Below are 24,831 nucleotides of genomic sequence, written 5' to 3' on the forward strand. Positions count from 1 at the left end.
TCTCTTAAATGTCTTTTTCTCCTTCCTTCCTTTAAAAGTTTTGTATTTTTTGAGTCACTGGATGAGAAAACAGAGACCTAAAATGCAACAAATATTTTTTTTCCTTGTCCTATTGCTGCTTTTTTTGTTGTTGTTGTTGGAAAAAGCAAGTGATATTTCTGGGTTACTAACAGCCATCACAAGAGGTGAGCTGGTGAAAGTGAGCTTTATTAGTTCTTGTCCTTTAACAGTTTCACTTGGTTTGGGCCAAGCTGCCTTTGCCCATGGGAATGGCACAGGAGCGCAGTGATTTCAATAGCGATCAGATCTGTGCTCGATCCACTGCCAAAGCACAGTGGGGTCACTCCTCGCAGCTGGGGCTGTGTCTAGGTAATCTTCCTCTGCGGCTGTGGTCCCAAGACAAGCCAGCCATCCCTAGTCACACCACTGCTGCTAGTAACAGGGTCACCCACCTGCCTTGGCACAGCCCTTCTGCAGGCACACCCTGTGCCAGCCCAGGCCCCACTAGGACTTGCAGGTACCTGCCAGGGTGTTGTCATGGGGGCTGAATGAGCTCACCAGCATCCCTTACCAGCATCCCTTACCAGCATCCCCGACCCTCTCAAAACTGGGTTAGAAAATGCAGTTGTATCTGTTATACTGGAGTGTTGACAGCCTGAAGTATAAAACATAAATGTACAGCAGTGGAAAGCAGAGATTTGTGTGTGTGACCAAGTGCCATGGTTTCTTGGTGTGGAAACAGCAGGTTTTGGGGAATGGTGGTGACAGCTGCTTTTTAACCCTGCCCTCAGCTGCTCTCTGCAACGAGGGGATATCTGCTGCTGCTCAGGGTCCCAGATGCCTTCAGAGAAGCTAAGGGCTCTGCTGCTGAAACAAGTAGAGGGGGATATCTGCTGCCGCTCAGGGTCTTAGATGCTTTCAGAAAAGCTAAGGGCTCTGCTGCTGAAACAAGTAGGACCCTGTGTCCATCATGGGACCAGTGTTCAAACAGAGGGATCTCTGCTTGCTTGGTTTGAACAAACAAGCAAGCTTCAAGATTATTTGCAACTATCCACTGTGGGAAGAATTTTTATATCTCAGAAAAGGAGACAAGATGCATCTCTCCTTCCTTGGCATGGGGCTGGCACTGGCCTTGCCTCTGAGTCAGATGCCTGCGGGTATGCATGACCTCTGTCACTACTGACCCCATGGTCCCTTGGAGGCCCCTGGTGCCACACGTCTGTGAGACAACTCAGTAGCGGATGCACAGGGCTATTTCATGGTCCTGAGAGGGTGGTCCCACCATGCTCGACTTTAGCAAACCACCCCCTGTGACAGGCTGTCCCCAGAGGCAGCTGGGGCAGGTGGACAGGCAGAGCAGCCACCATGGGGCTGCGTTCCTGCACCTCTGACGTGTGGGGACTCGCGGTGCTCCAAGGGACCTCTCTGGAGCAGTGCATGGGACATCCCACCTGGGGGAAGGCTGTCCCCTGCCCAGGTGGGGAGGCAGAGAAGAGTGCCCTCAAAGTCTCATGGCATCTGTGTCAGCCTCGGGGCTGTCTCTGAGCACTGTACGGCGTTTGGGGATGGGCTTGTACATCAGGGGTTGTTTTTTTGGATTTAAAATCTTGCCTGAATTGATCTCAGTTTTTAAAAGATCAAACGAAAAGGATGGTTATTCCAGGTTTGGGGGGGAGAGAGGGAGAGAGAAAGACTGTGAGAGAGGCAGAAGAGAAGACCAGGGGTCACTCTTAATTTTCAGCTCATTCTCAGCTTGTTTGCAGCAAGTGCATGACTTAATTCATTCACCAATTAATTTCCCCATCATTTTATTAAAATCTTCATGTGCCTCCGAAAGGCTCTAGAGGGAGCTAAAAGCCTTCAAGAGGGAACCGACAAGCTGCACGTATTTGTCTGAACCTCAAGTATGCTGTTAAAATGAGGTGTAAAGCACTTGCAGCATATACTGGGAACGGAATGAAGGCATTTTTTACTCCCTGGAGGAACACTGTAAATCTTAGTTTCTATATTTAATCCACTTAATATTTGGTTACAAGAACTCCTATGATCATCAGTCACATGAAAGAAAAATCTCTCCTTTTCAGACTTATTTCCCAAAACACATATGTTTCATAAACAGCATGAGGTATGCGGCCAAGGAAAGGAAATCAGTGTCATGGTTATACTGGCTGAAAGGCTCAGAGCAGGATATTACCTTTCAAAATCTTTAATCCCCATTGCATGGTCACAGGGATCACCATGCTCTTAATTTATCTTGGTCACTTGGGGTAGCTTTTGGGCCAAGCAGTTCACGAATAGTGCCCTAGGGAACTTTTATTTTTAAATCCTGTTTTGAATGTGAAGCCGCATATACGGGATCAGCATCTTGGTGGGAATAAATCCATTATCTCTGTGAAAGACGGCAAGCTGTGGCTTTGCCCAAAGCCCTGTTCTTGCATGTGCAGCCCCTGTCCTTGTAAACTAATGCATGCCCATGAGAGCTGGAAGTAGTTCTCCCCACAGGATCGTGCCGTCACCCTGCAGACCCCCCAGCAGCGGGGTTTATGCCCTCAGCAGTGTTACAGCTGTCACTGCAGCAAAGTTTGCGTTTCCCCTCGGTGTGCCGAGCCGTGACGTTTGCCTGTGTCAGGGGGTGAAGGGCTGTAGTGGACCAGGCTAAACCCCCCTGGCTCACTTACACAGGTAACTGTGGGGTTTTTTTATCCTAGTTCTGGATTCTCGTGTTTTCCCATGTCTCAATTCACTATATGGAATATAAAGGTCAGCCCCCGGTTGCTGGTCCCTGGGGGAGTTCCTTAACGAACTCCAGCACATCGTTTCCCTCAGTTCTTGACTGAACGTAACAAATTGCATCAAGATTGGGAACAAGCAGGTGAGACACTGAGCGGAAGGAAAAGTTGGCCGCTCTCCCTGGCTTGCCTTTTCTGAAGTCCACGTGCAAGAATAGTCTTCTCTCTCTGGAGTGTTGCTTTTGTCCTCACACAACTTTTAATCTCTATGTAGAAGAACCAAAGTTTGCTTTGGGAACCTTTGTGGGTTTCAGAACTAATAATTGGGTTTCCGAGTTAATAATTCAGCTATAAATACACTTGTCATGCTAAAGCTTAACATCTTGGCTCAGGGATACTTTTCTTCTGTCCAAAGATTATTTATTATGTGAAATTCCCACCAGCACAAACACTCGAGAACTCTCCTGACTCCCTTCAGGTGCCAGTTACCCCTCTAGTTGCTTTTTCCGGCAGGTCTAAGTCTGTGTGTGCAGGTTTTGGTTCAAGGCCATTAGCAATTAATCGCCTCAGTGAGCCCCCAGCGCGCTGCTGTTGGCCTGGCTTGGGAGACCGCAGGATTCTTCCTGTCCTTTCCACCTGCAGGTGGATGCATTTCCCATCTCTTTCCCACTCCAATGGACAGCCCTCTCAGAAGTCATCAATTTTCTTCATTTCTCAGAACTACCCCAAGCTTCAAAAGTCACTGGTTGTTTTGACTGCCCCTGCTTTTAAGGCCTGGGAGCTCTCTTAAGAGGGCTGATTTTCCAGAAAGTTTCCTGGAACTCAAAAGCTCCTGCTCTATCTCCAGCCAAAAAGTGGAAGCAGTTCAGGTCCACTGCTGAAAATGTCAACATGTGTTTGGCACAGCGTGCACACATGTGTGAGCGGGGCCATAAACTTCATTACTGTGGGTCAGCTCTTCAGGTACAACCGTATCCAGATGACTGTTTAACTCTCTACTCTCATTCTTTAATGACAAACTGTATTTAAGACAAAAGCAATTCAAATATGATGATAAAATTTCTATCTTTGGCAGGTTTCCCTTTACTGTCCAGCAAGAAACCTGGGCTGCACTGTAAGGACAGCTCGGCCAGCTGCCAAAGCGATCCGGGAGAGGATCACTGCCAAACACAGGTACGAAGGAGAATTGTGCAAAGCAAAACAAGTGTTACTACTGTTGGATCATGGCTGCTCTCGGCAGGCTGTGGGAGCATTCTCTGCTCTTTCAGCTAAAGACCACTAAAGTTGAAGTTATGCCTGTGCTATACACAGGGAAGAGACTTTGGTGCTCTGATATAGCCATTCCCAAACCATGTGGCAAAGTGCCATGTGCTTTCTGTGGGACTCTGACCTCAGTCGCACTCAGAGTTAGGTGCTAACCTGTTGCATCAGCCAACATATGGGCACCACAACCCTGCCCTTCCCCGAACCACCACTGGGATCTCCTTTCTGCCACAGTTTCTGCCCAAAGGAGAGGAACCCCACAAATCTCTGTCCCCGGTGCTCCCGTGCTGGCTGTGGTTCTGCCCATGTGCCCACAGTGCTGGATGGAGACAGGGCTTCATGTGTGGCGTGGTGGGCAAGGCCAGGTGCCGGCAGCGGTGGGGAAAGTGGGGATCACGTCCAGGTGGCTTAAATGCCACTTCCATCACCAGGGGAAAGGCACGTGCCAGCACTGGCCCTGGAGAGCAAATCTGGGAGCCGAGGTAAGGGGTTGTGCAGTGTTGGTCACAGGCAACCTGCCATGGGAGGCCAGGTGATTTCAGGCCACTACAGCCCTTAGACATGTGTGTGCGTGTCTGATGTTTACCGCTTGCATCCAGTGCGGAGAAGACTTCTTTTCTTGATTTGCAGCAGGCCCTTGGCTCCATGCCTCCCACAGCTCAGGAGCATCTTCAGCTTCCTTCAGGACCTAGGATTTCCATTGTACTTTTGGCATTAATTAATTTATTTATTTATCACGGCTGAGGAAGGGTGGGCCTGCGCCAAGTGCAGCGCTGCAGCAGGAGTCGTGACCGACTGTCCTGAGCAAAGGGCAGCACGTCCCCCGGACTTGGAGCGAGGACCAACCCACGTCCTCCATGTCCTAGCCCTGTTGTCCTCACCCTTGGGTTAAACATGATTAAAGTTGCTTGACCTCAGGTCTGCGTTAGAAAAAAATCAAGTCTTCCACGTCCACAGTGGTAGTTGAAATCCGGTCCAGGACAATAGGGCCAGGAAGGGACGTCCCAGGGGAGCAGAGCTGCACGGTGCTGCCTGGCCATGCTGCGCCTGAGGAGAGGGGACTCCATGCAGATCCTGCTCCATGAGCAGTGGTTTGTGGCCTTTTTCTTACTCTAAAGAGAAAAGATTAAGAGGGTGTTGATTTGTTTATCGGTGCTTCTCATGTTTTCTTTTGTTTTTTTAATCTGAGATACTGGCCAATGCTAATTTTAGTCATCAAACACATGTGTGAAACAGGGAGTGATCATTATTGCCTTACTTCTGATGCTTCTGGGAAATAAGAAGTCAGACAGATAATGGCCTCACCTGTATGAATTTGGGAATCTAACACATAAGTGGAAGCAGGAATTAAATGCTCTCATCATCCATTATTACATTGGGTTGAGGATAAAATGCCTCCCTTTTAAGAAGTTAAAAGCCTCTAGTTTTGGCCTGCTGGCTAGGTAATGTGGGCATTTGTCCTACAATCTCCAGCAGAAAATTTTGGTGGCTTCAGTAATGAATTTAAATTTTCACCAAAGGAAAAATAATCATAAGAGAGAACTAATTGAGTTGTTCAAAACTATCATCTCGGATTTTATAGTCTTTTCTGGGTCACTTCATTCATTCCTACCTGCGCTATGTAACCATGCAACATTGTCAAAGCAGTTGGAGAGAATAGATTATGGTCTCTTGTGCTTGCTGGAAACCCTAAGGTGATGCAACTGGAATGCACATGGGAGAACAGAGCAGATCTGTTTTTGTTTATTTTCCTCTGGATAGGACTGTTTCTTTCTAAGGAAAATATTAAAGGCAATTCTTAAAGATATGACAGATTCTTAGCATAAATAACATGATTTTTAGAGTATTAAAATTTCTAGTAGTATTACATCTCCACTCTTAGAGAAATATTAGCCCTTTAGGGAGAAAAGCTTTTCTTCCTATTGTATTATTATCTACATATGTACGTGTGTATATAAAGAAAATATTACCTTTATTATGTTAAGATTGAAATTGATTTAAATATTACCTGAAATAAAAGATACACTAAACTGTATTTTTCTACCCCTCAAATAATCTTCTTTCCATAGTTGGCTTCTTACAAGAAACCATCCGAAGCTACAAGAGGACATTTCAAACCCTACAGCCCAGTATTTCAAAGAAAAGAAAAAGCCGGGGAGGTGTCTGAAGACATCCGTCTCTATGTGCCCCATTGTCCTTTTCAGAGCAGCACCAGAGGTTCTCCACGGACCCCTCCTAGGAATGGGATGCTGGCTTCTGACTTTTCTGAGCCCGAAGATACAGATGGTGACATTGGGGCATACACAGCACAGGGCTGGAAGGAAAAAAAACAGAAACATATCTCTGAACCAGAAGATTTTAACAGGAAGACAAAAGTGCTGTCACCTCTGGATTTGAAAGAGAAAGGTGACAAAAATACAAGGCACTCAGAAGAAAAGCTTGATCAAGACTTAGAGGCAAAAAAGATGCTGGTGCTCTGTACTCAAGAGCGACCCTTGTCGTATGATTCCAATGGGACAGACTTAGGTGGAACCTGTCTGGGGTATCGAAAGAAAGGAGCGCTGGGGACTTCAGGGGAGAAGGATGCTGACAGGAGAAAAGATGTATTCAACCTATCTGCTTGTCCTGTGCCTCTCTTATTTGCAGATGGTGCTCCAACAGCTTTGTCAGTTGACGCAAAAGATGCTCTGAGGAGTCCAGCTGCAGTTGCCAGGGGGCATGCAGCTGGTCAGCCAAAATCACCCCTGAGGGTCATAGCCAATGCAATCAAGAAGTCCATTTTAGAGCCTCTAACCTCGTCTCCAGAAGGACTAAAGCAGGACTCAGACAGCAAAGTCAAAGCCTCTTCAGAACAAACTTTCTTCATCTTCCCCAGTACTCCTGGCTATTCCCTAAGCCAAAGGAACAGTAACAATAACAGTGCAAATAACACTCAGCCACGGGAGCTTAAAGTGAGGGAGGGGGCAAGAGAGGATTTAGGAAATGGGAACCCTCTTTCAAATCCACCTCATTTGTCCATCAGCTCCGAAAAGAGATCTCTAAGAGATCACAGTGAGGAGGTATCCTTCCCAGTCTACAGTCCTCACACCAGGTCTTCCAAGGTGACCGGTACACCTCTGAAATCACCTTGCACTAGGATGGAGGACGTCCCAGGACTCCTAGAAAAGTTTACCTTTAAAGAGACTCCTCCAGGGGCTCCCATGGATGACATATTCATCTGTAAGGAAAAGTACCTCCTGCTTTCATCTCCAGAGCGCAAGAACACCTCCAAGGACAATCTGGATGACTCTGCACAGAAGGGTAGTCTTGGGTTGCTCTTTGATAGACTGAGAAGTAAAGTTTGTGACAGAGAAGTTAATTCCTTCGTGCCATCTCTGCCTTTCATGAAAGACCGTTCTCCAGAATACAGGCTACGTTGTCCTTCCACAGGTGAGGGTCAGAATGGAATTATTTATTTCTAGTAATGGCATTTAACATTTCAAAGACCTGTGTGTGATCATGCGAGCACACATCTGTTCTATGTTATGTTTATAGTTACTTTCTACATAGGAAGTCTTAATAAATATATTTTTTGGTTAAGGTTTAGGAGCTGCTTCTGGTTTAAAGGAGCAGAGAGGATTTGCAAGCGGAGTGCAGCGTTCTGGATCTCACTTTGGTCTGCTGCTCACCACTGTTCAGCTGTGTCTGGGACAGGGAAACGTGCTCACCGAGGTGGAGGGAGCGGTGAGGCACAGCGGGGTGCTGCTGCTGTGACAGTGTGTGTCGTGGAAAGGGGAGTACAAGCACCAGAAACTCCAGTGCAGTGTAGAGTACACTTGCTACCCTTGCCGTGAGGAGCTCAGAGACTGAAGCAATGTGGTTGCAATAGCAAGAAGCTTTGCTTTGTGTGTCTGCTTTCTCAGCACGTGTCTCTTCAGCTGTCTGCTGTCAGTGAGAGAACTGGCAGGGCTTTTGGGGGTTCTGTGGTGTTGTTAATGTCCCCTTGCTTTATTTCAGAGGAGATAGCACCTTATTGACCTACTCTGACCTATTTGTGAGTCTATTTGGGCAGTGGTTAAAAGGCATCAGTTTTCATGTTTGCTTGCAAGAACAAGAGTAGTATTAAAATTGCAGGTGAGTCTAAGAAATATTGATGTCAGAGAAAGAGCAATCTGAGTAATCTGAGCACGGGCTCGGAAATAATTAAGTGCAGCACAGTTTCAGGTATAAAACATGAGGTATGAGAGCTGCACCCACCTGTCTTCCCCCATGATCCATCTTTCCACTAGCCCATTGCAGAAAGTCACAGTTATTTAACTAACCTATTGAATTTTATTGACATACCAGTTTGTTTCTTACTTTACTAAATTGCAACCCAAACTGTAACCCCCAAATTGCTGCTTTACTGCAGCATTAAAATAACAATCTGTATGTAAAATGTGAAGTCACTAAAATGTTCCCAGTGATCTGCCAGATCTTTTTGCATCCTTTCTGCTTCAGAAGCACTGCATACTGTGAGGTAGATATGCAGTATATAAGAGACATAATCTGAAGCTCATTAAAATGGATAGAATAACTCCTGCTCTCGTTCCTGTATTATTGGGTTGGATTCTTGGAGCATCCTTTATCCAATAACTCATAAAACCAGGCATCTCAGTCAAACCAGAGGCTGCTAGAGACTGCACTGAAGTCACAGAGAGTTGCCAGCGTTCACACTTGTCATGCTGTGGTCTGAAACAGGAGGCTTTTTCTGAGCCTGTACCTAGTCATCACCCACCAACTAAGCCAAGATGACTTGCTCCTAACTAGATGTATAACAACAATAATTATGTTGTGTTCCTATTAAAATGGGAAAGGTTCTTGTTAGGTTTGAATAATACTATATTTTAAATATTTTGGAAAAACATGCTGGTTTAATATCTGTTGTATTCCTCTGCTGTGCAAGCCAAAAGAGGAATTATTAACTTATTATAATTATTGAACATAGGCATTGCAAAGTCTGTTCAGCAGAGTGGGGACCTGCGACAGAGTAGGAATCGTGTGATAACATCCTTAAAATCATCCCTTAGGTGATCTAATGCAGTTTGTGACTGTGTGTTGTTTACATGGCTCACTTCATTAAGCAGGAGAACCAATTCAAGCTGATGAGAAAATTAGACGTGTTATGAACTCACTTTGCTGTTTTTATGCACTTTTAGACTGAAAAGGGATTGCCTGCAAATATTTCAGATTCATACATGGTTCCCGTTACTGCATCTTTGTACCACTGATAGTCTGTGTGTTTGCAGTGTTCTTGGCAGCTAGGGCACTGTTATCTCAGTGATTTCATCTTTCAGAAGGGGAACTGAGGAGCTACCAGATTAAATTACATGCCTAAAACCACATGAAAAATCTGTGGAGAAGAAGAGATGTGAAGCCAAATAGCCAAGCCCGCTCTTTATCTCCTGCTCCATGGAAATTCCCATCTGGTTTGGGACACCAGTGCCCCAAGAGATATGTGTAGCTTTGCCTCTCTCTTCTGTATATCACTGCAGCACTTAGAGTGGTCATGATTAACTCCAACGACCTTACAAAAATAAGCAATCTTGGACACTCACAGAGGAAGCCAACAGATTAATATAACATTATGTTATAAAAACAGTTCCTGCTCCAAGACTTTGTGTATTTAGACTACGGTCAGTACTGTGACACACAAACACCCCAGGGGGAAGGAAGGTGAGCTGGGACGTGCAGAGTGACAGCAGTGGTGGTTTTCCCTGTAAATCTCCAGGGCAATCAGCAGTGCTCCCATGTCTGAGAGAAGGTATCACCTTCTTAATCTCTCCATGTGACACCTCCCCATTTGTTCAGAGGGCCTCAAGTTTCCTAGGGAAACCAGTACCTTAGATTTATATGTTAAGGGAGGGGTTTTCAGAAGCACTGGAGCTCAATACAGTTGATCCCTCTGAATACAGCGAGGCTTTTACCACTGACAGCATTCGATGGCAGCGCGCTTCGGCCAAAGCAAAAGGTCTTTGAGACCCACCTTGGATCACCAAGCTGTAAAGAACTGGCCATAGGAAGGAATTCTAATTTTATGGATGCAATTTTTCTTATTTAATGATAAACACACACAAGGATACCAGGTCCCAATATCAAGAATCAGAGGTTTCCTCCGACTTTGTACTTTGAAGATCTTCTATGACACTATCAGATTCAATAACAATTAATAACAATAATAATTAAGACTCAGTTTCCTGTGATTTCACAGCTGTAAATCAGGTGTGACAGAAAGGTCTCTTGACCAAACGCTTAGTAGCTACTGTGAGGTAGAAACCAAGAATAGAGTAATAAAGATTTCAGAAATATTTGGTCCTTTGCCCTTTATAATTAAGAACTGAAACTATGGCTGACCGTTCTGAGTGATCCAAAGTTGTGTTAAATGGGGAGGAAAAGCTCGAGTATAACATGTTAATTTGGAAGTTAGGGAGCACTAGAGTAGTTAAGAAATGAGGAACAAATAACTCCCATTTTGAAGGAATGAGATGGCCAGAAGGAAAAAGCCCAACATTAATATTTGGAAAGAACCATATATTTTTGGGATCTTTTCTGTAGCTATTGAGCTTTAATGGTTGACATATTTGGAGCAGACAAATTATTATTATCTAACTTTACTATTGCAGTTCTAAGCTTCAGATTTAAGTGACCCGGTCAGTGTAAATGTCCCTACGTTGAAGATTTTTATGTGTGAACTTGTCCAAATCCTCACAGCTGGCAGCTAAATTCTGCCTATCCCACCCATCTGGAGATGGGAAAGATGTCTCAGTCATCTACAGAAGAACATATAGATGCTGTAATACAGAAGAGTTTGGGTGGTTTGGGTTTTTTGTTTAGGTTTTTTTTTTTCAAAAATAGAATAAGCTTGTGGTATTTTTCTCTAGCTCTGCATAAAGCTCATTCAGTGAGGTAATTTCTTACTATACTTGTTATAGTTGTCCTAAAGTTGAAATTTGCATCTGTGGTACATTTTAGAGCATATTTCTGGTCTCTCCGACAAGGAAATAGCCCAAGAAAAATAGTTGAGCAGAGCACTGAGTGGCTGCCCTTTTAATGTTGGAAGAAATGCATTGTCCCACTGTCTCTATATCCCCAAAATGTGGCAGGACCACACATCTGGGAGCCAAAAACCTGCGTTCTCATGGCAGTTCTGGCACTCCTTGCTGTGTGTTTCCAGGCACCTCCTTGGAGCAGCCTATGCTTCAATTATCCCCATGATATTAGTGGGGAACACCCGCGCTGTGAAATGTATATGCAATAATATGACGGAAACCATATCTGTTAATGCGCACAAGCAGGTTCACCAGATGCCTCATCACTGGGTGGTTTCACATGGTCCTTCACCCTGTAGCCTTCTTGGGTGGAGGTGATGAAGGATGTTGCTGATGGCTGTTGTCTCGCAGGGCTGTGGGTACCACATCCCTTGCCAGGCTGAGCTGTTTCGGAGCAATCCAAATGGCTTTGCTCTGCAGAGCAAGGTGCCAATACCTGGCTCTCCACGGCAGGTAGGCATTGGGAGCACTGGGGATGTTAATTTATCCCATACACAGACATCAGCTTCCTCGTGCTCATGAGATGGCCCTTGGAACCTATGCCCTGGTGTTACAGCAGGCTGCTTTTCCTCCACACCTCGTAATGCTTTTTAAATTATTGATATTGCTCGAAGAGGAGGACATGGGGCAGCAGTCACTCGTTCCCACAGCTGAGAGAAGACAGGGAGCGTGTAATTGCTTGTGTTTCCAGCCCTGCCCAGCTGTAAGGTTTGCTGCTTTTGCTTATTACGGAATTTGATCTCGCCAGCAGCCTGACTGCAGGGTAGTTACTGCAAGCTTTTGGTTGCCTAATGAAAAGCAAGGTAGGAGAGGTCACTCCTCAAAAGAAGAGCAGCTGTGATACCCCCATGCCTTTCTCCATCTCACGTACTGGGCCGGGCTTTACAGCTGACTGTCCGTGTGTGGGGCAGAGATGGGGCAGTGCTGGGTTTGTGCCCGTCCCCACAGAGCGTGGGGCAGTGGGTGGCACCAGTGTGACCCCAGCTATTGTGAGCCACCGGACAGTCCGAAGCAGGACAGCAAGCAGGAGCTGTGTACCTCCTCCAGGTGCCTCAAGGAGGTGGGGTGGCAGCCTGGGTGATTCTGGAGTGGGGGAATAGCCCAGGAGGCGGGAGACCCTCTGGCATTTCTGCCAGGGCTCTTGCACTGCCGGCTGCCCAGGGACCTCTCCTGCAGGAGGGGAGGAGGATTGAGGTCTGCTCCATTGGACCCTCCGAGCCTGCAGCTTCATTGACACAAGGATTGGGTGCTTCTAAAATTGAGACCACTGACAAAAATCAGAATTTCTGCTTCAGATTCCTTGGATTTCCTTTCATTGCTTTACCAACTGGGATGAACATGTTCCATGGGTCCTGATTTTAAATTTGGGCTTGAGAAAGAAGTCCTTCTTCAGGACTGGGATCCAGGACAAGGCAAAGAAGAAACATTTATGCTGGGAGAATGGGAGGTGATTTTAATCTAAATACAATTTGCACATAGAAAGCCAACTGTTACCTCTGATACAAAGAAAAATGGCACTGTTAGCTTTAAATAATGTACATTTCCAAGATGTTGCCCAGCTGTTAATCATTAACCCTGTAGCAGGTTGAAGCGTAGCGACAGATGTTCCAAAAGCAGTTTTATTTTCTGAAATAAAGAGAATGAAGCTATGAATTAGACAAATTAAGAAGAAATTCAAATATTTACACCCAGTTGAAACAAGATGCTGGAAAAACAGGCATGATAAAATTGCTGCAATTAAATGTAATTTAATTTATAATTCTGAAAGCATGCTTCTTCCAAAGGCAGCCTTTGAGTTTTCCTTATGGAGTGCATTGTTGTGATATATGGATTTTCCTGACTTATTATGGCATTTTAATCAACAGTTCAATGATGTGATAATATTCCTAAAGCAGAAAAATAAGTGACGTTTGTTTAGACATAATTAATGAAATATTTATGTTGCATGAGGCTGTGTGATAAAGCCTTGTTCTCTTAGTCCATTTGCTTCTGATTACATTTGTGATTTTTTTATATGACCAGACATTCTGACGCCAACTATTTTACACTGAGCAGATGTCATGTAGTAAAAATGGGTGCCAGATGCTACAAGCCACATAAGGGTAATTTGTTTAAGAGCTGGCTCGGATTTTTTGCATTCAATTACACTGTATAGTGAGGCTTATACAATCATTTGGGTAATATGGCTAACTTCAGATATATATTTTAATGAATGCTGAGTGCATTCAGAACAGCATGCAACATGCAGGGTGCTCAAGGAATTAATTTATTTGTATGTAATACCTGAAAAATAATCAAATATACCCAGACAGAGTTTTTAACAGGGATCAAAAATTTAATTAATGCCGTCAGCAAAATTTCCAAATTGCTCTAGATGCTGCTGATTAGAACTCAGGGCAGGTGCAAAGTGTCTGCATAAGTTAAAGAACAGAATTTTTTGCTTCACTGACTATTTTGTTCCTGCATTTTAGGATGTGAACACCTACATGTCAGAAAACAAGCTATCGAGTATTCTACTTCTTCCTCCGATGATGAATTTGAATCCAAGTCTTCATTAACATACAAGGTAACCTTGACTTGGAAACAGAACGATATTTCTTCACTTGGACTGTATTTAAGATTCATCATATGATTTCGATCTAAAACACACTGCAATTTCTCCAAGTGGGGATGGGAACACTTTATCAGTGGAGGTTACGTATCATGGAGAGAAAAATACATTAAAACTCCTTAAGACAGATGAAAATCAAAATTTATTTTTCCTCCTTGGATCTTTAATTCCCCCAGGTTACACCAGTGTTGACAGAGGAGGTCTTAATTTGACAAACAAACATGTTTCACCAAAACCACTTTGAAGCTGCATTCTTAAGTGGCCTTAATATGCAGCCCAACAAGCAAACTATTGAAAAAATTAAACCAAACAGATGCAGATTTCCCTTGAGGAAATACAGCTTCATTTGAGAGGCCCTACAGGCAGATTGCATGGAAAACGCTGTGTTTATCCTAATCAGCACGACTGTGCGAGCCATGGCGTCACACCCAGACCCCACACACCAAAAGGGCCGGCCGCGCACCGGGGTCTCCGAGCCCTAACGTGGTTCCTGTGCCTGGCAGGAGCAGTGGGGTTAAAGCACCACTGAGCTCTTGATACCCAGCTCTGATCTGAAGAAACAGAGCTTTTATTGCCTGCATAGCTCATCAGAAATGTGTTTACCGCTTTCCTCTGGAGGGAATATCCGCAAGTGGCATTAATAGTGTGAGGTGGCCTTTTGATTTGTTGCCTTTGAGGGAAATCAAAGGAAAGCAAAGCAAGAGGCTGTTCAGTATACTGAAAAAACAGCCCAGCTGAAAGCTAAGTGGATGCTTTGGATGGAAACGTAGTCGCACAGCTCCAGGGGAACCAAAATGCCACGAGGTAGAAGTGCAGCTGCGTGCGGCAGCACGTCCTGCCGGCGTCTGTGTCAGGATGCGCTGGGATGTCAGAATTCATCATTCATCTTTCCTGTTACAGGAAAGACAATCTATAGTAAGATACCGTTATGGTGAATTAAATAGTTTAAACGAAACAGAGAAAAGAGGGGCGATGTGGGAGAAAACTGAACAGGAGCAGCTCCCAAGAGGCCAGGGCAGCTGCCAGAGCCGGGGTGACTGGCCAGCTGCTGCACACGGGCGTTAGCAGTGACTCAGTTCTGATGTACGTTCCCTGCTCAGCTTACTTCTCTCGGCTGCCTCCTAGCAACTCTTTTCATGCCAGCTCTGGCTGCTATTTTGCCAGTACCACCATTTTTCTCTGGCAAAACTCAGTGGGAAAAATTTTAGCGGCTTCCTGGCTTGTTAGTTTTTTTCATGATCTTGTCTATGGTGCTCATATATTCTTTCTCCTCCAAAAGGGGAAAACAACAGCTTTGAAACACTTCTAGATAGTTTGGGTCATGAGCAAGATGGAGCAAGCGCAGGTGATTCTCTCGGCCAGCCCTGCGGCACGTGCTGCTCCGCTTCCCCGGCGGCAGTGACGGGTGCCCCAGGGAAAGCAAAACACCTCTGCAGTGCAGCAGAGAAATGGCCCTGGGGAAGGTCTCACAGGGCTTCGGGTAGCGTCCTATGATGGCTGATTCTTTTGGATACATCCCTCTTACCATGTTACAAATGACCTAAAAATGAATTTTAGAACTTCGCAGCTGCAGCAGTAGAAATGAGTTGAAGTTCCTTAAACCGGTGCTTCCCACTGCCTGTGCCTGGCATCCTCCCCGGTTACTGGGATGTCCGCAGGAGCCATGCACAGTGCTATGCCGTGTACAGTCGACTTGGTGATTCAGACTGTTTTTTATTGCTAGAGATAGTTCGTGCTCGCTTAGGGTTGCAATAAGAGCTTGTAATGTTTCAAAGTCAGTGTAGGTGAATGCATGGATATATTCCTACGTGAATATTTTAATTTCAGTCGGGTTGCCTGAAGCACCCTGCAGTAGCCACCTCACTGTGAGCAGGGGAGGCGGGTTTGACAATCTCCAGAGGTCTCTCTGAACCTCAGCATCTCTGTGATTCTGGGGAAGGCTTGTGGAAACCTTTAATGGCATACTTATGCTTTGATTGCCTTTTTTTGTTTTCTTCTCTCTTGTAGGCAAAAAGGACTCTCAGAAGGAGAAGGAAGCTGGAGAAGGAGACAAAGCAATTGATTAAACAAGAGGAGCTGAAGAGGCTTCACAAAGCACAGGTGAAAACGTAGCTCGCAGCTGTCCCCTTTGTCTCCTGAGAGGGACTCGCGAGGACAGGGGGTACCCGGTGCGGGCTCTGCACCTCCCCTTGCTCCTCACTGCAGCTCACTGCCTGCCATGTTGAAACCCACCCAGAACACAGGAGCAGGAAGATGTCTGTGGCGGGCCCTTGTACCTCTGTATGTGACAAATCCATGTGGCCCCAAGGGATTGTCTCTATTTTGTAATTTAAGAAACTCAGCTGTTACCCCTATATGTACTAGAGGAGGGCACGAAAACACAGTGATGGGTTTTGTTATCTTCCTGCTGTAACCATGAAAGCGAACCGTTTTCTTTCTTAATGATACCAAATCACTTCACTTTACGCAGGCCCTGCTCTTCAGAAAATGCTGGGAAAGCTCTGGACTCTGCTAGTGTTTTATTATTTCCAATTACAGTTCAAAGATTTGGGACTGTACTTCTGCATGACTTGACCTCAGATTGTGCTTTCTCACGTGTCAAAATTTCCAGGTTTATTTCACTTACCACACACATACCTGTATGCATATACGTGTGTATATATATCTGTAAAACATAATGGCTTATGTGGCCATTAGCACCCTTCGTGTGTGTCTGTATCGTAGCATAGGGCAGAGAAGCCTGATCTAGATGTGATCTCATTAATTCAGGTTGTAATGGTAATAGACAGTAGTGAGGAGAGCAGGCTTTTTGAAGGCAGAGTTGTCCATCATCTTCTGTTGGATTACTATACAGGTGGATAGTTTTGGATGGAGCTTCCGCTTGCTATTTCTGTACCAACATTAAATGAAAAAACAAAACTAGTAAGTTGTTTTTCAGATGTGAATCAGAAATCTCCATTTTTGTAGGCATCACTGTTTTTGCAAAATGTGTAACTGAAAAGGAAATTTTGTGTTTGAACCAGACAGTTGATTTTAGAAAATGCTAATATCTACCTACTGCTATAAAATCCATGACAGAAGAAAACCCATGGGAAGAATATAATCTTATTTAATTCAAAGTAAGAGCAACTATGTAATAGTTTTTATCTGAGAATTGTAAATTATCTCAAGGTAAAATTAGATGGATATATGCCTTCTCTTGTTTTACCACTTTGTGTAAATAATCAGGTCCAGACTTTTTGAGCCATCTTTCATGTTTGTTAAGCTGTTCCTGAGGGCTTGGCTTGGTATGCCCTAACACAGCCTGAAATGGGAACTGCTGATCATCTCTCTTTGACAGCCCAACCTTTTAAAGTGTTTCATGCCTGTTATCCCCATGGCACCTCTGAAAATCTTATTTAAAAGGGGATGGACCAGTGAATGTAGAAGTCTTTCCTGGAGTGCTGCTGAATTATCACTGCTTAGCTATTGGAGCCTTTCATCCCTGTGTCAAAAGCTTGTGAAATATAAAAGCAAAACAAACAACAAAATCCCATGGACAACAAAATAGCTAGCAAAGCTTTCTAGCTGTAAACCTTCAATATTTATACGAGCTTTATTCACATAGGATCTCAGAATATGTACCTCGGAATGTGTACGGTATTGACTTATCACAGCTTGCAAGACACAGAAAAATTATTATCTCTGTTTTACAATGGGAGAGCTAAAGTTCAGGAAAAACAGGTTCTTTTAGTACCTATGACACTCTCCCACATAAAAATGTGGCTAGATACCTAGTGGAATTATTAAATTGCTCAGGTGCCTAATATGCTCAATGAGTTTGCAGATCCCGTGACTCCTCTGAGACCTTTTCAAGCTGTTTCTCTAACCACTGAGACCATCTTTTGTCTCTGCATTTTTAAGCTGTTGTCTGTAGCTTTTATATCATTGCAATTTTGCAGGCAGTCCAGCGCCAACTAGAAGAACTGGAGGAAAGACAAAGAGCTTTGGAGATTTTTGGTGTCAAACTGGAGAGAGAACTAAGAGGAGAATCAGGTAAATGAAGCGGTGTGTGCGTGTGTTGGTTTGGCGGTGGGTTTTTTTCACCTTTTTCAAAGCAGAGGGGCCTTCATGATTGTCATAGAAATAGAGTTCAGTGTAAAATCTCAAATGATACAATAACTGGAAGAACAAAAATAATTGTTTACCCTTCTCCTCAAACTCTGTTAGCTTAAGCATCTTTACAGTGAATGCTTTAAATTTTCAGTTGGTTATCACAGGTTTGGAATTCTTTGCCTTGTGACTGAACCTAAATCTACATTCTCCCCCATTTTTTAACTTCCCATCCTGAGCTTAGTTTCATCATCTGGAGCAAACCAGTGAGGTTTCCAAGAGCTCTGTCTCAGTTTCCAGGCCAGCAGCAGCCTGTGCCTAGTAACAGAGTCCTTAACGACTTCTCCCCGGGTGTGAGATGCCATTAATACAATTAGAGCCAGCGGCCATGCTATAGCAACAGCCGCGTGCAGGCACACAGACCCCAACCGCACAGCTTTCCCCCAACAGGTGGAAGACAACGGGGGTCTCATCCTGGCCTCAGTCAGAGGCGCGGTTTTCCTTCACCTGAACCAACAGTCCCAGGCGCCCAGGACTGCGGCATCCTCCCCTGGCCCAGCACATGGGGTGAAGCTGGGGAGACCTCCTGCAGAGGGACGGGACATCTGGGGGCTCCTCCAGGCTCAGAATCGGGATGGGAGCATGAACCATGCGTGTGAGGGGCTTCAGAGGGGGCTGCTGTTCTGTGCCGGAAGGACTCTGGGCAGCCGCCAGCCCCCAGCCCCATTGCAAGTGTGTCTTTATTTACCTCTGCTTCAGAAAGCTGAACCTCCTGCTTTCATGACAGGCAGTTGTACAACACTGAAAACCTGGATATGTTTTGGCACCTGATCTTGTTGTTGCCTTAGCGAGGCAACCCAGCACCATCTCAACACGCTGTCTTTTTTAATGCCGTATTTCTTAGCAGTTATCACCCCTACTCTAACACTGAACTAATCAGTTCAGCAAGAGAGCATTTGCCCAACCTTTTTATATTTATTAATTTCCTATAATTGATAGTGCCAGCCTATTTCAAATGTTATTTAGAACACTAACATTGGGTTTTTTTCTTAAATGAAAACATAACTGTTTATCAAAGGGCACCCATCTTACGGCCTATGGGACAGCCTGCTAAAAAGACATTGAGGATTTGAGTGTTAGCTTTTTTCTTTGCTGCTGATCTGTATAAGGGTGAATGTTTTTTGGAAATGTCAAAAATATAGAGGGACAAGAGGCTTTTAGCTCTCAGAATAGACAGCACATACCAGGATAAATGGCCTACAGCCACCTCTTTTTTTTTTTTTTTTTGCTGCTTTGACAATCGCATTTCCTAAAGAAGGCTGTCTGCCAACAGATTGATGCTTCTCATTCTCTTCCCATCTTAGTAATTGGATTGCCCTCATTAAGGTGAAAGTAGTATTTTTTCTCCCTGTTGATTGTTTGCGTGTAGGTGGCCAGTTACAAATAGGGCAGATGCTGAAACGTAGGATGTTACTGTGTCTCAATAACTCTTCTGGTGCAAAAGCATGAAGCTGTAAGTTTCCCAAACAAAATGTGAGTGCTTTGTTGCTTGTAATGACATATGTGTAATGATGCAGGAATCGGTGAGTTTAACATTCTGTTCAACCTTCTTAAAAATAATGGGCATTATTGTTTAATGAATGACCAGTGTTTATTAGGTTAAGTTGTATTTAAGCAGGTCTGTGCTTATGCAATTCAAGTAATTTAATAGGTATTATTAAGGTAATTAGCAAACCACCACAGTTCAGCAATAATATTGAGCTGCAAAGGTTGTGAATAACCAAATTTAGAGACAGGCCTGCAAACACTAGTCTTCAGTGACATTTACGCAACTCTCCTCTAATAATTCTGTAAGCCTGGGATGAATGGCCCCTTTGTTAGGAGGAGTTATTCATTAGCTCCTCAACTGAATTAGAAGAGAACATGCGTGGGTGTGAAACAACTGCCATGAAGACTGATGAGCAAAATGAGGCTTTGATGATCTTCTAATTGTAATGACAGCAATTCACGCATTAAAAAAAAAAATAATATCAGTCCTATGAATAATTTTTCATGCCCCTTATTCCCTTTATTCTGGTTCCAAATACCAAATAATAAATCACTGATGCACCGTCTCTTTGTTTTCCACTGACATCTGTGGAGGCTTATGGAGATCTTCTGCCTACAGAAAATGCAGAAATAAAAATCTCGAAACACGTTTTCCAGTGAAATTAGCATAACTGATCAGTTGACTAGACAAATCATGAAGAATGATGGTAAAGAAGAAAATCTGTGTTCAGAGAATGTTAAGAAATCTCTCCATGTTTTGGAAGGTGAACAAATATCTGCACGTTGAACCTAGTTTTTTATTTCATAAGGACTGTATCAAAGGCTTCTCGGAACTTTCAACAGAGTCAAAAGAGATCTGTTGAAATGCTGTAGGAATAAGGAATATGAGGCTTAGCTGTTCCTAAAAAGGCGCAAACTGGCTGAGCCCCCTTTACTGTGTGACTGCTATATGGAGGGAGAGCATAGCATCACTCTGGAGAACAGAAGGTTGAGACTGGAGAGCAGTGTTCAGAAAATAGCCCTCTGCAGCCTGTCATTCCCTCAAAACTGATGAATATAGAAATAGCCACAATGTAGTTAGAAGAATATCTGACTTTCAAATGGGATCCAGGTTAAAGGAGACTTGAGTAAACCAGGAGGAAAGTTTTGCTTTAGCAATGCTGTAAGAACAAGCCAGCATGGCTCACAATCTCGTAAATTGCTTTCCCTCTGATCTTTAGAAAGATCCCTCATATAGTGTTACGCAAAGGACTTCATTGGCTTGTTCTGCCCTTGGAAAGCACAAAGCACTCCATCAGACTTAAATAACTATTAACATTAGTATTAACAAACATTTGAAAAGCTCAGGGAAAAAATGCCCCTGGGGACACTTGAGGGGCATTCTGTGGGATGGAGAAGGAGGAAAAACAAGGACTATTTTTTTTTCAGTTTGCCACTCATTTTAGCAAAATCCTCAGTGCATTTTTGCAAAGTGCATTACTCTTTGCTTACCTCAATCAACCTACGATACACAGACTTTTATAAGAGACACAGAGATTTTAAAGTGTAAAGAGGAAACGTTAAAAAAAAAATATTTTTGTCTAATCAAGAAAACAGCAGAAAAGGAGTAGTAACCCTCCAAATGTGTGCAGGATATATGCAGACTTGCAATCACAATGTTTTTACTGACAGTAAGATTAGATTTTGATGATAACTTCTGATAGTGGCATATGAAGACCTAAGGCTCTGAATTCTAATGCTGCATCCCTGCATTGGATCTGTGAGAAGTCACTGTTGGCACATCCCACTGAGAACTGCTCCAGCAGTCACTCTGAGAAGACATTTGTTTTTATCACTGCTTGCTGACCTGCAAGATCCCACAGGAACACATCCATTACTACCAAGTTTTAATGGAGTTGGGCAGAAATCGGACCAAAATTGCTCTGCCCTCTCCTTCTGCTTTATCCTCCCATTTCATGGTATCTTCAGAAAACACCCAGGGGTTCTTCATTGACAAAGATTTTTGTACAGATGGGATTTTTAGGAGCAGTAAAGGCCCTCACGTGGTGAAGGAGAAATCCATCCTCCTCTTCAGCAAGGCAGAGTCAAGCTGTGAGCCCTCTGGGAGAGAGACTCTCTCAGGTTACATGTCTGTATAGTGCCTACCAGGGATACCCTGGCCCAAAGTGTTACAGAACTGCTCAGTAAGAATAGATTTGTCCTGTCCCAGAGCCTTTCCCGTCATTCAAAGCAGATGCAGATTTAGAGGACAATTGGCAAGTTAATGGAAATTGGTGGAGGATTTGATTGTGCATGTGATGGCCACTGGAAGCAGGAACTAAGTTGATACTTGCCAGCATGTATGTCCTGAAGTCTGACTGTGTTAACAGGATATCCATTTATACATATAGCTCAGCTGCTGGAGTCCAGTATCAACAGAGACACTATGTTAGCAAAGGCAGAACTAAGAGAAAGAAAAAGTGCCCATTAAAAAAAGGAAGTCTATATGATGATTTGAAAGAAAAAACTTAACTTCCCAAACAAAAGTGTTTTTAAACCTAATGCATCTTTCACTGCAATAAACTACAACTTTCAAACAAATGTAAAAAAGAATGTTATATCCAGACATTGCTCATGTAAGTTACATACGGGGAAAAAAAAAATCTACATTTGGACTCATCTAGGCTTACAAATGAGGACTATTTAAAGTGAACTTAAATAGTAAGAGCATTGGAAGGAAAGCTGGTAACACATACATAACTCTCCTATTTTAAACAGATTCAGGCACAAAGGATGAAACTCAGATGCTACATGAATGGTTTGAGCTGGTCCTGGAGAAGAATAAATTAATGCGTTATGAGTCTGAGCTCCTGATTATGTAAGTAAGGACAAGCATTAGTACTAAAGATGGGAAGGGGAAAAGTATACTCACATTGCACCTGAACATCTTGCTGCATGCTGCAGTTTGAGTGTGTCATGGAATAAATGTATGCAGAGTAGTTACCATCTGTTTTGAAAACAGGTTTTCAGTTGAGTCCTCCTTGTCCTTCCCTCGCACAGTGCTTCAATTATTTCAATTGTATATGATACTCTAGACCACTATAGCATACGGATGCTTTGCCTTTACATAATGTGGGTCTAATGAACACTGGGGCACTTTCTCCTGTGGAAGAAAAATATTCTGACAAGTTCATCTCAGGTTTTATTGGACATAGAAGAAAAGATCTAGCAATGAAACAAGCAGATATACCAAGCAAATAAGTGTCTCAGATGCCACTGTTTGTGGCTGATGGAAACAATATGGGCTGTAGCTCCCTCACCTCCTTGAAATGCACTCAACAGACAGGCAGAGGTGACTCTCAGCTATTTTCTCCACTATTTCTGGGTGATGTGGGAAGGTGATGAGAGCTGCCGCTGTCATTACTCACCACTGGATTTCACACCAGTGCAGGCTGCTCATTGCCATTTATCATTTCCATATCGCTCAGTCACCTCCTGTGCTGTGTGTGGCCCTGCAGCCCAGCCGTGAGCTCCGGCTGCACCCCAATTGCTCCCTAGCCGTGCTGATGCTGCCAGGGGCCAGCGCTTCTCTTTCCCCTTCAATTTTCACTGGGCATTGTGCTAGCAACACTTCCTGCTCGCACTGTTTCCAAAGCAGAGCTAAAAAAGCAAAAGCAGGCTGCTGTTATCACTGCAGGACACAGAATGTTGTTGTCTGGATGTGCTCACACGCCCTTGCCTTGGGACCCGTTCCTGTGCAGAGGGGCTGGCAGGGCCCTTCGTGTGCGAGAGCACCCAGTCCTGTCCAGAATCACATTGGGGTGCCACCACCGAAGCACAGCTGGTTAAAGCCTGAAGTGCTGCCATGCATGAGGGAGCTGAATCTGATACGTAACACCAAAGCTGGCTGTGGTACTTCTGGTGTTGCTGTGGCAATGTGGGCACAGGCAAAGCTTTAATCTTGACTGCCCACGAGGAGAAAATACAGGATAAACAGAACACAGAATCTCTCAGTTGAAATAATATTGACATATATGTCTTTATTGAAAAAAGCTTTTTCTTTAACACACTTTTTATTGTACCTAGAGCCCAAGAGCTAGAACTGGAGGACCACCAAAGCAGGTTGGAACAAAAGCTGAGAGAGAAAATGGCCATTGATGGTAAGTCCCAGTGGAAGTATGCTCCAGCCTGCAGGCACAGACCATGTCCATGTGAGCCCCTGCTTGCTGCAAAATGGACCAGAGCAGCTGAGGCTCTTCTGTGAGTGCAGCTCAGCCAGCTGAATACAACTTGTGACTCTCACCCGACTTGCAGTGCAGACAGCTAAGCTAACCTGTCTGGTTTTCCACTGAACTGCATCGGAAGCACTTGCACATGTAATTCCACTCATTGTGCTGTGCAGGCAGCAACATCCAGCTAAGGTGCCATGATGGGCAGCAATGGAAAGTAGTTTCTTCAACCACCTAAACACAAAAGAGGTTATCTGCTTTTATGTTAAAAAAGAGAGAATGGCAAAGAGGAATGTAGGAAGGAGGGGGGGTTACATAGCACTGAATACCCCAAAATATCCAGTTGGGTTCTAAGCACGTGGATTGCAAGTAACTGCAGTTTTCAATACTTTTTCTGAAAAGCACTTCCCATTTTCTTACAGATACTACATTTCATGGTTGGGCTTTTTACCTTGTATAACTAAATTTAAACTCCAGCTTAAATGTTTTTATAAACAAGTAGTGCTCTTCCTACCCCTTCCAGTCTAAGTTTTGCTAAAAGATCTGCTCTAGACATCAGGAGCCTTAATGGTCAACCTTAAATGGCCTAAATGCAGGAGAAATTTTCCCTGAACTGTAACATGAAAAATATTAACTGCTATTGACTTAATTTGTTGTTGACTATGATATTAATTCAACATGCACACCAACAGTTAAAATGCAAAGCATAACAAAAGAGTGATCTGGATTTTAACCTCTTGTTTTGTGATCTTTTAGACAGCCTTAAAGATGAGATGGATCTGAATGAGGAGGACGAAATTTTTACTGAGATGATGAAAGTGGTTGAAGAAAGGGACAAACTCGTGGCCACCTTAGAGGAGCAGAGATTGAAAGAAAAAGCAGAAGACCAGCACTTTGAAAGCATTATATTATCCAGAGGCTATAAACTGAGCAGGATTTAAACAGCCACATGCAAATGAACATGATTTCACCAATATTTGTAATCATGGAGATACAGTCTTCTGAAAAAAAGAAGTAATTCAAATTTAGTTTATTTGGGAAACATGTCATTTTGTTGTCAAAAGCTCTTAGGTGGTTCTTTTGCTCATACTGGAGTGAGTCATTTCACTATCAGTTTAAAGGATCACCAAAATCCAGACTAGGACTGAATTTACCTGTCTGATGGGCATCGGAGTCTGTGAAAGGGAAATGAGAGCTCTGATGTTTTCTTGGAACTTTATTTTAATGCTGAGAATAGAGTTCCTCAGAACCATGGTGACATCATTCAGTATTTTTGAGATGGCATTGCTTCCATCTGTTTGTCTGAATCTGCA

The 24,831-nt window shown here is 43.9% G+C and overlaps 1 protein-coding gene across 1 annotated transcript; it reads left to right on the forward strand.

Annotated features, from left to right (window-relative positions):
- Positions 1–230: 230 nt before the first annotated feature.
- MICALCL (MICAL C-terminal like) lies at positions 231–24,459 on the forward strand (the record flags this gene model as incomplete). The annotated part of the gene is made up of 9 exons (XM_010075005.1): positions 231–369; positions 3,805–3,902; positions 6,062–7,421; positions 13,531–13,625; positions 15,678–15,770; positions 17,612–17,705; positions 22,068–22,167; positions 23,376–23,449; positions 24,275–24,459. Coding segments are annotated over 9 exons (2,238 nt in total), but the record flags the coding sequence as incomplete, so codon positions are not given.
- Positions 24,460–24,831: the final 372 nt, after the last annotated feature.

Source organism: Pterocles gutturalis, unplaced genomic scaffold (assembly GCF_000699245.1).
Source record: "Pterocles gutturalis isolate BGI_N339 unplaced genomic scaffold, ASM69924v1 scaffold3417, whole genome shotgun sequence".
NCBI classification, from domain to species: Eukaryota; Metazoa; Chordata; class Aves; order Pterocliformes; family Pteroclidae; genus Pterocles; species Pterocles gutturalis.